General features: G+C 44.6%; 1 protein-coding gene across 1 annotated transcript in view; it reads right to left on the minus strand.

Annotated features, from left to right (window-relative positions):
• Window positions 1–3,514: 3,514 nt before the first annotated feature.
• The window catches only part of rras2 (RAS related 2), a 33,003-nt gene continuing 22,333 nt past the window's right edge, over window positions 3,515–14,184 (minus strand). Inside the window, exons 5-7 of the mRNA XM_053633998.1 lie at window positions 13,974–14,082; window positions 8,630–8,748; window positions 3,515–6,764 (exon numbers count right to left, since the gene is read on the minus strand). Coding sequence (XP_053489973.1) covers window positions 6,677–6,764; window positions 8,630–8,748; window positions 13,974–14,082 — 316 coding nt within the window. The 3' untranslated portion in view covers window positions 3,515–6,676. The remainder of the gene's footprint in view (window positions 6,765–8,629; window positions 8,749–13,973; window positions 14,083–14,184) is intronic.

The following is a 14,184-nucleotide window of genomic DNA, read 5'->3' on the forward strand; positions in this document are numbered from 1 at the left end:
TCACCTCAACCACCACTAGTGTGTAGTCTCCACCTGGATGATGTGACGGCAGCCATATTTCTCCAGAACTCCCACCACACACCAGATATTAGTGGAGAGGAGAGATTGATAAAGCTAGTTCAGAGATGGAGGTTATTAGGAGGTGATGGATAAGAGTCAATGGGGGAATTTGGGCAGGACCCCGGGGTTATACCCCTACTGTTTACCAGAAGTGTCCTTTTTATTGACTACAGAGAGTCAGGGTCTCGGTTTAACGTCTCATCTGAAAGACACTGCTGTTTTTACAGTATAGTGTCCCCGTCACTATACTGGGGCATTAGACCCACACAGACCACAGGGTGAGCGCCCCCTGCTGGCCTCACTAATACCACTTCCAGCAGCAACCTTAGTTTTCCCTAGGAGGTCTCCCATCCCAGTACTGACCAGACTCAAGCCTGCTTATCGTCAGTGGGAAACCAGGCGAGAACTGCAGGGAGATATGGCTCTGGCTCTGGTGTTGAATAATTCTGATCTTTATTTAGGTTTATTTGTTTTAATAATCTCATACTTACTCATTTCCTTTTATTTCAGTATGGGAGCATAAAGACAGGAACCGTGTGAGAGTGTGGAGATGGATCAGCTCAGAGGTCTCATTGAATCACACTAAACTTCATTTCACAAAGCCAGACCGAGTGACGAGTCCAGATCAGTGAGAGACGTCTTTATTTGTCACATATACATTACAGCACAGTGAAATTCTTTTCTTCGTATATCCCAGCATGTCAGGAAGCTGGGGTCCGAGCGCAGGATACAGCGGCCCTGGAGCAGAGGGTTAAGGGTCTTGCTCAAGGCAGTGACCCCTGACCTTCTGATCAGTAACCCAGAGCCTAAACTGCCAAGCCACCACTGCCTCACACTGAACTTAAACACACTTAAAACACACTGAAGTTGGAAAAAGTTTGCACAGGTTAAGAAGGTGACTCAGTCCTGAATACTAAAAAGCTCCATTATTCACGCTGACATTAATGAGGCTCGGATCGGTCTATTACGCAGAGCCGGATTAAATCAGAGAGAATGAAGTCAAACTCGAGCTTTAGTGTGAATATTACCGTTGCCACTTTCTTTGTGCTGTGATGTTAACAGCGCAACTCAGAGCTGCTTTCAGTCCTGCTCTTACTTCTGTTTCATTTACAGCTAATGCAAGCGAGAGCGAGCGTTCTCCTGAACAACACCGTCACGACACAAATGACTTTATTAACACAATGTGATATTAGCGGTTCTCCAGTACGGCTTGCGCATGAGGCCGGTGACAATCAGTGAACTTTTAAGATTATATCAAATACTAATAAGTGTGTATGAGTACTGCAATTAAAAACACACACAATCAGTGTCGAGCTATAATTAAGACATGAACAAAAAAAAAAGAAAGAATGAAATACTAGAGAGGACATTTACCAAGACGTTAAGCTTAAACGGAGACTGAGAAATAACCAACTAAATTTAAAATAATTTCATTTAAAAACACACACACACACATTCACATAACAATTTAATTCATCCAGTTCACCTATCAGCATGTTTTTAGAAGGAAACCGGAGAACCCAGAGTAACCTGGAGAACCTGTGAAAAACAACAGAGAACCCAGAAGAAGCTGTATGCCTGATTTATCACTTTTAGCTCAAATAATTTTCTATTTATAATGTATTTTATTCTGGCATATGAGTAAAATTATACACATAATATACAGTAAGTTACAGTGTGTATCACACACATATTTACTACCCAGTTTGTAGTTAGTTCTTCTTTGTGGGGGTAAAAAGAGGGGGTGGGGCCATCATCCATGGAGGATTAAACCACATCGCAGTGAAACACAGGTATCTCCTGCCCCTGTTGCTCTCGGTATCTCCTGCCCCTGGTGCCCTCGGTATCTCCTGCCCCTGGTGCCCTCGGTATCTCCTGCCCCTGGTGCCCTCGGTATCTCCTGCCCCTGGTGCCCTCGGTATCTCCTGCCTCTGGTGCCCTCGGTATCTCCTGCCCCTGGTGCCCTCGGTATCTCCTGCCCCTGGTGCCCTCGGTATCTCCTGCCCCTGGTGCCCTCGGTATCTCCTGCCTCTTGTGCCCTCGGTATCTCCTGCCCCTGGTGCCCTCGGTATCTCCTGCCCCTGGTGCCCTCGGTATCTCCTGCCCCTGGTGCCCTCGGTACCTCCTGCCCCTGGTGCCCTCGGTACCTCCTGCCTCTTGTGCTCTCGGTATCTCCTGCCTCTTGTGCCCTCGGTATCTCCTGCCCCTGGTGCCCTCGGTATCTCCTGCCCCTGGTGCCCTCGGTATCTCCTGCCCCTGGTGCCCTCGGTATCTCCTGCCTCTGGTGCCCTCGGTATCTCCTGCCCCTGGTGCCCTCGGTATCTCCTGCCCCTGGTGCCCTCGGTATCTCCTGCCCCTGGTGCCCTCGGTATCTCCTGCCTCTGGTGCCCTCGGTATCTCCTGCCCCTGGTGCTCTCGGTATCTCCTGTATCTGGTGCTCTCGGTATCTCCTGCCTCTGGTGCCCTCAGTATCTCCTGTATCTGGTGCTCTCAGTATCTCCTGCCTCTGGTGCCCTCAGTATCTCCTGTATCTGGTGCCCTCAGTATCTCCTGTATCTGGTGCTCTCAGCCTTGAAACAACTCAAACAAATGCTGATGTTTTCTCCAAGCTGGATTCAGAATCAGAGCGAGAGACGAGAGGGAAGCTCTCCTGCACTCCAGCACAGAACCTGATCCGTAACGTCGTTCTGCGAATTTGACAGAAGGTTCATTAGAGGATTCAGTTCCATCGCTGCTCACCTCTCCTCACCTCACATCCCTCCTTAAACACAACCCCAAGAGACTGAAATGGAACGAAGCAGCAAAGCAAGCGTTCACCCGAACCGCTCAAAAAAGGTGACACCTGGATTTTATTTTACTGCATTCATCATTTCTGTGACATCATTCGAAGGATTTTAATGAATCGTCTTTGACTTTTTCTGTCGCAGATGAGATTATGGATCATTAAATCATGAACTAAAGCCACAGTTGGTATTGTTATGTGCTTTAATGTGAAAAAAACATAATAAGCAGGCTTTCAGAGACACTTCACCTCTGATCTCTTAATGATAATGTTATAGCTCAGGGCCCACACAGTGTGTGTGTGTGTGTGTGTGTGTGTTGAAAAGCATACATGTTCAAGTGAAGGAGTCGCTCAGATTCCTCCTGTAGAGATAGGATAGGATAGGATAGCTGAGTTAGGATTTATTGATTTGTAGCTCTGAGTATTTAATAAAACGAATCTCGGCGCTCAGAGAAAAGAAATAAACTCCACGGGTTTCCTGTTTAAAAGCTTCTGAGAAACAGCACAATTACACACTAAGATAAAGCAGCTTTCACAGGAGTAACGGCTCACACAGCACTAAACTAGAAAAATTCTCAGTCTGCGCATTTTAAAAGCCTTTTCATTACGAAACCTGGTTATTTATTTCACACACATTAGCGTGCGCCGTAACTTTACGACAAGAAGCAAGAATCGTGTCTTTGATCTTTATTCATGCTTAAATGTGAAGACCGCTCTGTGAAGAACATGGATTTTACACTGATGTTCACAAAAACATACAGAACCCAGGAATAATGCATTTTTATTTTGCTTTAATAAACTACTGAAGGCCCCCCACACACACACACACACACACACACACACACACACACACACACACCTTATGAAAACATAATTTATTAAATAGTTTTGTTAGCCTTTATACGACATAAAGAGAAAACCTTCAGTATTTTATCAAAACAGAAGAGAAATGTAAAGAGAAAGGTAGACTTTTTTCCTTAAACATGTTTATATTGATATCACGTTGTGACATCACACGGCAGTCTCGGTCTGCAAGGCTCCGCCCACAAGCCACAGAGTGTCTGATATCTAACGAATACTTTTCTGGCCACAAGCTTCGAGATCTTAAAGGTTGGGATGTGACTGGCTCAGATCAGCTGATCTACACGTCTCTGCACTGGACTGTAGTGGAACCTCTAATGAATGCTGGAAGTTTCGCTTCTGTGTTGTGAAACATCTGCTCGCCCGCTGCATCCACGCCAACCTTATAAACATACGTAAGGGTCAGAAATCAGTCACGGCTGCTGTTCAGACTGAGGTGGAGCGTCTGGAAGTGTTCGGGTTCAGATCCGATTCACTCAAGCGTGTTAACGGCTTCGGATCAGGTTTATGTTCGTTATTTCACTGAGGATGTCAGTCTGATCGCGGAGTCCGAGTGTGGATCGTTGACGAGAGGATTTTATAGATCGGATCTTCAGGTGAACTCACACACCGGGGCAGCTGTAGAGAATATTACTCTCCTGAGTTCCAGGCAAAGCATTTTATAAGACGCTTGGTTTAATCACAGAGTTTATTATTATAGCACCAGGAGAAGATGTACAGGGAGGAGATGGGAGCAAGAACGCACATTATGGATGCACAGAAAGTTCTAGAACAAAAAGGGACCGAGTCGTGTACGGGGTGGAACCTTTACCTCCATCCTAAGCTCGTATTCCCTGGCGGACGTTGCCTTTGTCTGCTAATCCGAGAGCCGCTTCGACTTCAGCTAATTGGTCTCGAGACTCTACGCCATCACCAGAGGACGAGGCTCTTCACCGCCAGATGCAGTGCATCATGGGACATGCTCGAGGATAAAGCTTCAGACTGAAAGCCGCCGTAGGAATTCTTCGTTCTGCCGCTAATAACGTTAACGCCCGTAATCATCTGCTCTATCATATTTATTATAAACCGAGATCATTAAATACTCGCCTTTACAAATACACACAGTGGCGCTCTTCCCACGAGAGCAATCTTCACTTACAAACATATAAAAATACTCGTTAACTAGTCCGATAAGAAAATAACGTATAAAAGTATATAGTAAAAACATTTAATCATGTTCAGAGGATCACTTCCATCTTTTTTCTTTTTAATATCTTATATTACAGTGTGAGAAAACAAAAAGGAAGAGTTTAATCCCTCATACAGAACATCGTGAACGCAAACAGGAAGACGACAAGAGTGAAATAAAAACATGAGGAGACGGAGACGCGAACCCTGGACAGGAATAAACACGGCCGCGCGTGAGGACGGAATCTCAATCCGTCTGAACTGCCAGAACACACAGAGTCTGAAACATCTCCCACGGTTAACGTACAGAACTGTGCAAAAGTCCAAAAAGGTTCTGGAAAGTGAAGATTCGAAACAGCGAAGACTTGAAACTAAAGCAGGTGAGAATTCGCTTTGAGTTTAAAGCTGCTTCAGTTCTCACCGAGTCTTATCGGGTTTTATACAAACATCAGCTGTAGGTTTTAGGAGAACCTTCACGGTTCTTCTGCGGGTTTCTGTTTGTTCTCTTTGATCACACGCTGAACTTCACTCTACAAAGCGATCCACTACAACAACTTCACTCTAACGTTTAATCAAACAAATGAAAAAATAACGACTTCCACACGAACACAGAAGACAAAGACATGAAGTTTGTGTAAAAGTCCAGCGTAAGACTTTTGCACAGCGCTGGAAGTGAAGATTCAGGTTCAGGATTAACAACAGAACAAACAAACAAACAAAAACACAAAAACCAGAATTTGATCCTAGTTAAAAAACAAAAAACAAATCAAAGAGTTTAAATGCAAACGAATGAAGGCCAGAAAAATGACCAGTTTATTGACTTGTGTTAATAAATCTTCAGCGATGGTCCTTGTGGAGGCACCGGGGTGTGCGCTTCTGTCGAGGAACAGTGAGGAAATAAAAGAAGAAGAGTGAGAAGAGGAGAACCTGAGAGTCCGAACAGAGCCAGAAAAAAACAACGAGCTGAGAGCTGAAAGCAGGACGCGGCGTCTACGTGGAGGAGATACGCTCGCTTACAGGACCAACGCTGAAACACATCAACATCACATTCTCACCGCAGGCCCAAGGTGACCGTGAGCGAGAGACAGCATGAAGGACAGACAGAGAGAGAGAGAGAACATCGAGCAGAACATCACACACAGAGTTAGCGTGAGCTAGCTTAAGGCCTGTGTATACGTACATTACACGCACACACATCTCCACCAGCTGGACTCGGTCTGTGGAGAACACCGTGCTGTTATTATGAAGACTTTCAGGTTTTAACGCGTTATCTGATGCACAGTAGTTGATCGGAACAGAAAGAAGACAAACGTGGCACAAGACGCAGGAAGTAAGCTTCAGGAACACAGGGCTGGCTAAAAGCCTCTTCATCAACATTCCTGTGTTGTCTATGCGTGATGTTTTAGTCACTTTAAGGCAACAAAACCCTTCAGAATACAAAAAGCGTTCATGTTTAGTAACAGCGATGTGTAGTGTTGTGTTGAGAGATTATGAGATTACTCTTTATCGGTGATGTGATGTCAGGACAGTGAAGTGAAGATGAAATACTCCTTCAGAGCTCTGTCACCGTTTGGTTCTTCTAGTCGTGATGTCTCGGACGCCGCCGTGAGCCGGATATCGCTGGGACGCAGAGTTCCTGTGTGTGTGTGTGTGTGTGTGTGTGTGTGTGTGTTTATTTTCTTTTGAAGACATGCACGTGTGAGAAAGGCAGCGATTCATCCACACGGGATGTGATGTCAGAAGGCAGGGTGGAGGGGGCGGGGTTTGGTGATAGCAGCTGGATGAGTGGCGATGGTGATGGACCAATCAGACGATCACGCAGTGGCAGCCGCTCTTGTCCTTCTCTTTACGCGTCGGCTCCGGTGAGGGCGGGCATTCCTGCTCCTGGAACTTCCTGTCACAGGAAGGAAGTGGGTCACAGATGGATTATTTTATACTGGTTTGTCGCCACCTTGTGGTTATACTGTACAGTTACACATTTTTTATAATCCAGTCATTATTTCTGTTCTTTTTCCTTTCGTGTCTTTTTTTTTTTTTTTTTTTTTTTACAGTTTAAAAGGCAGACAGAAAAGTGATTCACTTGTTCAACAATAAACATCTGTATGGACATTTTTACATTATTATTATATTAATGATTCATTTCCGTTGCATCAAGCCAACAGAAAGGACCTTATACAAACATTTCAGTTTATTGTTAAATTTTGATTCAGTTCATCAGCAGCCACGTTTTCAGTGTAACAGGTGGTTTAATATAAACATAAATATATATATATATATATATATATATATATATATATATATATATAAAGAGTGAGAGAGGGAGTGTAAATATATACAGTAGAGGTGTGTATGTGACGAAGGACTTGGTCCGTTTCAATAAAAACATTGTGTACTATTCTATACTTTACCACCTCTACCATTATGCACACACACACACACACACACACACACACACACACACACACACACACACACCTCCGAAAGTATTGGAACAGCAAGGCCAATTCTTTTGTTTTCACTATACACTGAAGACATTTTGGTTTGAGATCAAAAGATGAGTGAGACGATGGATCCGAAATTCCGCTTCAGTTCCTGATATTTACATCTAAACGTGTTAAACACTTAGAACATGGAGTCTTTTGTGAGCAAAAGTATAGGAACAGATCAATCTTGACGTAAATGAAAGTAAATAACACTTAATGTTCGGTAACTGCATCAATTCTGCGACTCACTGACACCAAACTCTTCTTCTTCTTCTTCTGTGAAGCTTTTCCAGGTTTTTACTGAAGCTACTTCCAGGTGTTGTTTGTTTCGGAGGTTTCTCAATTCAGTCTCCTCTTCAGGAGGTGAAATGCTGATCAGTTGGGTGAAGGTCTGGTGATTGACTTGTCCAGTTTAAAACCTTCCACTGCTGCATGATGAAGTTCCTCCTGATTCATTTTGGATGCAATTCTACCATCATGAGCTCCATCATCAGAACTTTTGTGGATCATCTCTGTATTTCTGGATTTCTGACTCTTACTGCTGATGAGTGGTTTACATCTTGTGGTCTGGCCTCTATATTTCTGCTCTCGAAGTCTTCTTCACACAGTGGATTGTGAGACCTTCACCCTGCCCTGTGGAGGTTGTTGGTGATGTCACAGACTGTTGTTTTTGTGTTTTTCTTCACAGCTCTCACAATGTTTGTGTCATCAGCTGCTGTTGTTTTCCTTGGCCGACCGGTTCGGTGTCTGTCGCTCAGCACACCAGTGGTTTCTTTCTGTTTCAGGACATTCCAGATGGTAGTATTGGTTATACCCAATGTCTGTGCAGGGGCTCTGATTGATTTTCCCTCTTTTCTCAGCTTCAACATGGCTTGTGTTTCTCCCATAGACAGCTCTCTGATCTTCATGTTGGTTTATCCTTTTTTTTTTTTTTTTTTTTTTTTACAGGTGAAACCAGGGCTCAAAACAAGAGCAGACGTTCATAGCTATTAATTGTTTAAAGGAGCGGTTCTTTACCGGGGGGTGACAAAGCAGTAGCAGGGGGGTCGGGGAAAAAGTTTCTGGATATCCGTGCACACCGAATACCGACAACATGTTCCAATATTTTTGATCACTTGAAAAATGGATAGGTTCAAACAAATGGTGCCATGTCCTAAGTTGCAAATATCAGGACAAAAACAAAGGTGTGTATGTGTATATAAATAAAAGGAGAGAAAGAGAAAACAAAACAAAAGCTAGTGATAGATTTAAGAGATAAAGAATAACGGGAACACACCTGATGACTCGGACAAGCTCGTGGAAAGCCTGGTCCACATTCATGCGGATTTTAGCTGAAGCCTCCATGTACGTGACTTTGAGCTGCCGAGCGAGTTGCTGACCCTCCTCCTGACTCACCTGCAAAAACCAAACACCACGGTGTGTACGACTGTTCTCATCGAATACCATTAACATTCACACAACACCTGGACCTGACTTCTTTACCTTCAATACAACTGTAATCACTTCCATTTAATTAAACCTCCATTTACCACTCCTTTAAAGCCTTTCCATTTTAAAGGGAACTGATGACCAAATGAACAGAAAGTAGTGTTTATTCAAGAGAAAGAAAACATGCAGAACTACATGTTTAATAAAAGTTTTAGATTTACTGAGACATGAAACTTTTAAGATTCAATCTAATAAGAGAAAATGGAGAATAATCTTTTCAATAGCGTAAAAGCTCTCAAATGTTATGTTTTATAAATCTGTATTAAATGATGTATTAAAGGCCTTTCATTTGTAATAAAGTGTTAAGATATATTAGACTTTACAAGGACCTGTAGATGTTCTACACAGTAAAGGGACAGACAGAACATCATGTGAAGCATTTTCAGATCCCAATCATAACTTCATAGGAGGAAAATCAGTTGAAAATATGAGCTGCACTGTGTGTGTGAGTGTGAGAGTACGAGTGTGTGTGTGAAGCTGTAGTGCGTGTGTGTTGTGAAGCTGTGTGTGTGTGTGAAGCTGTGTGTGTGTGTGAAGCTGTAGTGTGTGTGTGAAGCTGTAGTGCGTGTGAAGCTGTAGTGTGTGTGTGAAGCTGTAGTGTGTGTGAAGCTGTGTGTGTGTGAAGCTGTAGTGCGTGTGTGAAGCTGTGTGTTGTCTGTGAAGCTGTAGTGTGTGTGTGAAGCTGTAGTGTGTGTGTGAAGGTGTAGTGTGTGTGAAGCTGTGTGTGTGTGTGAAGCTGTAGTGTGTGTGTGTGAAGCTGTAGTGTGTGTGAAGCAGTAGTGTGTGTGTGTGTGAAGCTGTAGTGTGTGTGTGAAGGTGTAGTGTGTGTGAAGCTGTGTGTGTGTGTGAAGGTGTAGTGTGTGTGTGAAGCTGTAGTGTGTGTGTGTGAAGGTGTAGTGTGTGTGTGAAGGTGTAGTGTGTGTGTGAAGCTGTAGTGTGTGTGTGAAGCTGTAGTTTGTGTGTGAAGCTGTAGTGTGTGTGTGAAGCTGTAGTGTGTGTGTGAAGCTGTAGTGTGTTGTGTGAAGCTGTAGTGTGTGTGTGTGAAGCTGTAGTGTGTGTGTGAAGGTGTAGTGTGTGTGTGTGAAGCTGTAGTGTGTGTGTGAAGCTGTAGTTTGTGTGTGAAGCTGTAGTGTGTGTGTGAAGCTGTAGTGTGTGTGTGAAGCTGTAGTGTGTGTGTGAAGCTGTAGTGTGTGTGTGTGAAGCTGTAGTGTGTGTGTGAAGCTGTAGTGTGTCTGTGAAGCTGTAGTGTGTGTGTGAAGCTGTAGTGTGTGTGTGAAGGTGTAGTGTGTGTGTGAAGCTGTAGTGTGTGTGTGTGAAGCTGTAGTGTGTGTGTGAAGGTGTAGTGTGTGTGTGTGAAGCTGTAGTGTGTGTGTGAAGCTGTAGTTTGTGTGTGAAGCTGTAGTGTGTGTGTGAAGCTGTAGTGTGTGTGTGAAGCTGTAGTGTGTGTGTGAAGCTGTAGTGTGTGTGTGTGAAGCTGTAGTGTGTGTGTGAAGCTGTAGTGTGTCTGTGAAGCTGTAGTGTGTGTGTGAAGCTGTAGTGTGTGTGTGAAGCTGTAGTGTGTGTGTGTGAAGCTGTAGTGCGTGTGTGAAGCTGTAGTGTGTGTGAAGCTGTAGTGTGTGTGTGTGAAGCTGTAGTGTGTGTGTGAAGCTGTAGTGTGTGTGTGAAGCTGTAGTGTGTGTGAAGCTGTAGTGTGTGTGAAGCTGTGTGTGTCTGTGAAGCTGTAGTGTGTGTGAAGCTGTGTGTGTGTGAAGCTGTGTGTGTGTGAAGCTGTGTGTGTGTGTGTGTGAAGGTGTAGTGTGTGTGTGAAGCTGTAGTGTGTGTGAAGCTGTACTGTGTGTGTGTGTGAAGGTGTAGTGTGTGTGTGAAGCTGTAGTGCGTGTGTGAAGCTGTAGTGTGTGTGTGAAGCTGTAGTGTGTGTGTGTGAAGCTGTAGTGTGTGTGTGAAGCTGTAGTGTGTGTGTGAAGGTGTAGTGTGTGTGTGAAGCTGTAGTGTGTGTGTGAAGGTGTAGTGTGTGTGTGAAGCTGTAGTGTGTGTGTGAAGGTGTAGTGTGTGTGTGAAGGTGTAGTGTGTGTGTGTGAAGCTGTAGTGTGTGTGTGAAGGTGTAGTGTGTGTGTGAAGGTGTAGTGTGTGTGTGTGAACTGTAGTGTGTGTGTGAAGGTGTAGTGTGTGTGTGTGAAGCTGTAGTGTGTGTGTGAAGCTGTAGTATGTGTGTGAAGCTGTAGTGTGTGTGTGAAGGTGTAGTGTGTGTGTGAAGGTGTAGTGTGTGTGTGTGAAGGTGTAGTGTGTGTGTGTGAAGCTGTAGTGTGTGTGTGAAGGTGTAGTGTGTGTGTGTGAAGCTGTAGTGTGTGTGTGAAGGTGTAGTGTGTGTGTGTGAAGCTGTAGTGTGTGTGTGAAGGTGTAGTGTGTGTGTGAAGCTGTAGTGTGTGTGTGAAGGTGTAGTGTGTGTGTGAAGCTGTAGTGCGTGAAGCTGTGTGTGTCTGTGAAGCTGTAGTGTGTGTGAAGCTGTGTGTGTGTGAAGCTGTGTGTGTGTGAAGCTGTGTGTGTGTGTGTGTGAAGGTGTAGTGTGTGTGTGAAGCTGTAGTGTGTGTGAAGCTGTGTGTGTGTGAAGCTGTGTGTGTGTGAAGCTGTGTGTGTGTGTGTGTGAAGGTGTAGTGTGTGTGTGTGAAGCTGTAGTGTGTGTGAAGCTGTACTGTGTGTGTGTGTGAAGGTGTAGTGTGTGTGTGTGAAGCTGTAGTGTGTGTGTGTGAAGCTGTAATGTGTGTGTGTGAAGCTGTAGTGTGTGTGAAGCTGTAGTGTGTGTGAAGCTGTGTGTGTGTGTGAAGCTGTAGTGTGTGTGTGTGTGTGAAGCTGTTGTGTGTGTGAAGCTGTAGTGTGTGAAGCTGTGTGTGTCTGTGTGTGAAGCTGTGTGTGTCTGTGAAGCTGTAGTATGTGTGAAGCTGTAGTGTGTGTGAAGCTGTAGCATGTGTGTGTGAAGCTGTAGCGTGTGTGTGTGTGTGAAGCTGTAGTGTGTGTGTGAAGGGTGTAGTGTGTGTGTGTGTGTGTGAAGCTGTACTGTGTGTGTGAAGCTGTACTGTGTGTGTGAAGGTGTAGTGTGTGTGAAGCTGTAGTGTGTGTGAAGCTGTAGTGTGTGTGTGAAGGTGTGAAGGTGTAGTGTGTGTGTGAAGGTGTAGTGTGTGTGTGTGTGTGAAGCTGTAGTGTGTGTGTGAAGGTGTAGTGTGTGTGTGTGAAGCTGTAGTGTGTGTGTGAAGGTGTAGTGTGTGTGTGTGTGTGTGAAACTGTAGTGTGTGTGTGAAGGTGTAGTGTGTGTGTGAAGCTGTAGTGTGTGTGTTTGTGAAGCTGTAGTGTGTGTGCAGCTGTAGTGTGTGTGAAGGTGTAGTGTGTGCGTGAAGGTGTAGTGTGTGCGTGAAGCTGTGTGTGTGTGAAGCTGTAGTGTGTGTGTCTGTGAAGCTGTAGTGTGTGTGAAGGTGTAGTGTGTGTGAAGCTGTAGTGTGTGTGAAGGTGTAGTGTGTGTGTGTGTGAAGCTGTAGTGTGTGTGAAGCTGTAGTGTGTGTGAAGGTGTAGTGTGTGTGTGTGTGAAGCTGTAGTGTGTGTGAAGGTGTAGTGTGTGTGAAGGTGTAGTGTGTGTGTGTGTGAAGGTGTAGTGTGTGTGAAGGTGTAGTGTGTGTGTGTGTGTGAAGCTGTAGTGTGTGTGAAGGTGTAGTGTGTGTGAAGGGTGTAGTGTGTGTGTGTGTGAAGGTGTAGTGTGTGTGAAGGTGTAGTGTGTGTGTGTGTGAAGGTGTAGTGTGTGTGAAGGTGTAGTGTGTGTGAAGCTGTAGTGTGTGTGAAGCTGTAGTGTGTGTGTGTGTGAAGGTGTAGTGTGTGTGTGTGTGAAGCTGTAGTGTGTGTGTGTGTGAAGGTGTAGTGTGTGTGTGTGTGTGAAGGTGTAGTGTGTGTGAAGCTGTAGTGTGTGTGTGAAGCTGTAGTGTGTGTGTGAAGCTGTAGTGTGTGTGTGTGTGAAGCTGTAGTGTGTGTGAAGCTGTAGTGTGTGTGTGTGTGAAGGTGTAGTGTGTGTGAAGCTGTAGTGTGTGTGTGTGAAGGTGTAGTGTGTGTGAAGCTGTAGTGTGTGTGTGTGAAGGTGTAGTGTGTGTGAAGGTGTAGTGTGTGTGAAGCTGTAGTGTGTGTGTGTGAAGCTGTAGTGTGTGTGTGTGAAGGTGTAGTGTGTGTGTGTGTGAAGGTGTAGTGTGTGTGTGTGTGTGAAGGTGTAGTGTGTGTGTGTGAAGGTGTAGTGTGTGTGTGTGAAGGTGTAGTGTGTGTGTGTGTGAAGGTGTAGTGTGTGTGTGTGAAGGTGTAGTGTGTGTGTGTGTGAAGGTGTAGTGTGTGTGTGTGTGATAGGTGTAGTGTGTGTGTGTGTGTGTGAAGGTGTAGTGTGTGTGAAGGTGTAGTGTGTGTGTGAAGCTGTAGTGTGTGTGTGTGTGTGTGTGAAGCTGCCGTGTGTGTGTGTGTGTGTGTGAAGCTGCCGTGTTGTGTGTGTGTGTGTGTGTGTGAAGCTGCCAAGACTTAGGAGAAGGTGAAGAAAGTCACGTGATCATGTAGTTTAGTTTTGGTCAGCAGTGCTGTGTTGTTCTGTGTTTTTAATAGTTTTGTTATTATAATTTCCTCACCACCGTCTCCTCTGTCTGCTCATTAGAGATAAATTCATACATTTAACATCTATATCCTGAATGTATATATTTCTGTACCGCTGCTCTGGGACAATGTCCACTGTTTAAACACGCTACACACACAACACTGAACTGAACTGAGTTTAATTGAAGTGGATCTGAAGATTCTTAAAAGGTGAAAATAAAAACAACATTGTGGCTGAAATGCCGGAACATCATCTCAAATTTTATAACGAAATAAAAGCATTTAATGAATCGAGGTAAATCTGCAGAAGATCTCACACACATGACATCATAAACTAATTTGCATATTTAGATTCGTTAACTGTGTTTTAAACTGAAACTGAATAAAAATACTGGTGAGTTTGTGTTTTCTCCTCAACTGCACTGAGACACGTGCAAAACAACCGTCACACCTCTGACTGTAAACACACACACACACACACACACACACACACACACACACACACACACACACACACACACACACACCTGTCTCTGCAGTTCTAGATCAGCCTTGTTTCCCACGAGGATCATGGGAAACTCGTCCCGGTCCTTCACCCTCAGAATCTGTCTTTGGAATTTGTAGATTTCCTCGAAGCTGCAGGACACACACACACACACACACACACACACACACACACACACACACACAGTGTACAAGCAGTAAGTTAGGGTTCTGGCAAAAGGCCCACAAAACCCA

The sequence above is a fragment of the Ictalurus furcatus genome, chromosome 10 (assembly GCF_023375685.1).
Source record: "Ictalurus furcatus strain D&B chromosome 10, Billie_1.0, whole genome shotgun sequence".
NCBI classification, from domain to species: Eukaryota; Metazoa; Chordata; class Actinopteri; order Siluriformes; family Ictaluridae; genus Ictalurus; species Ictalurus furcatus.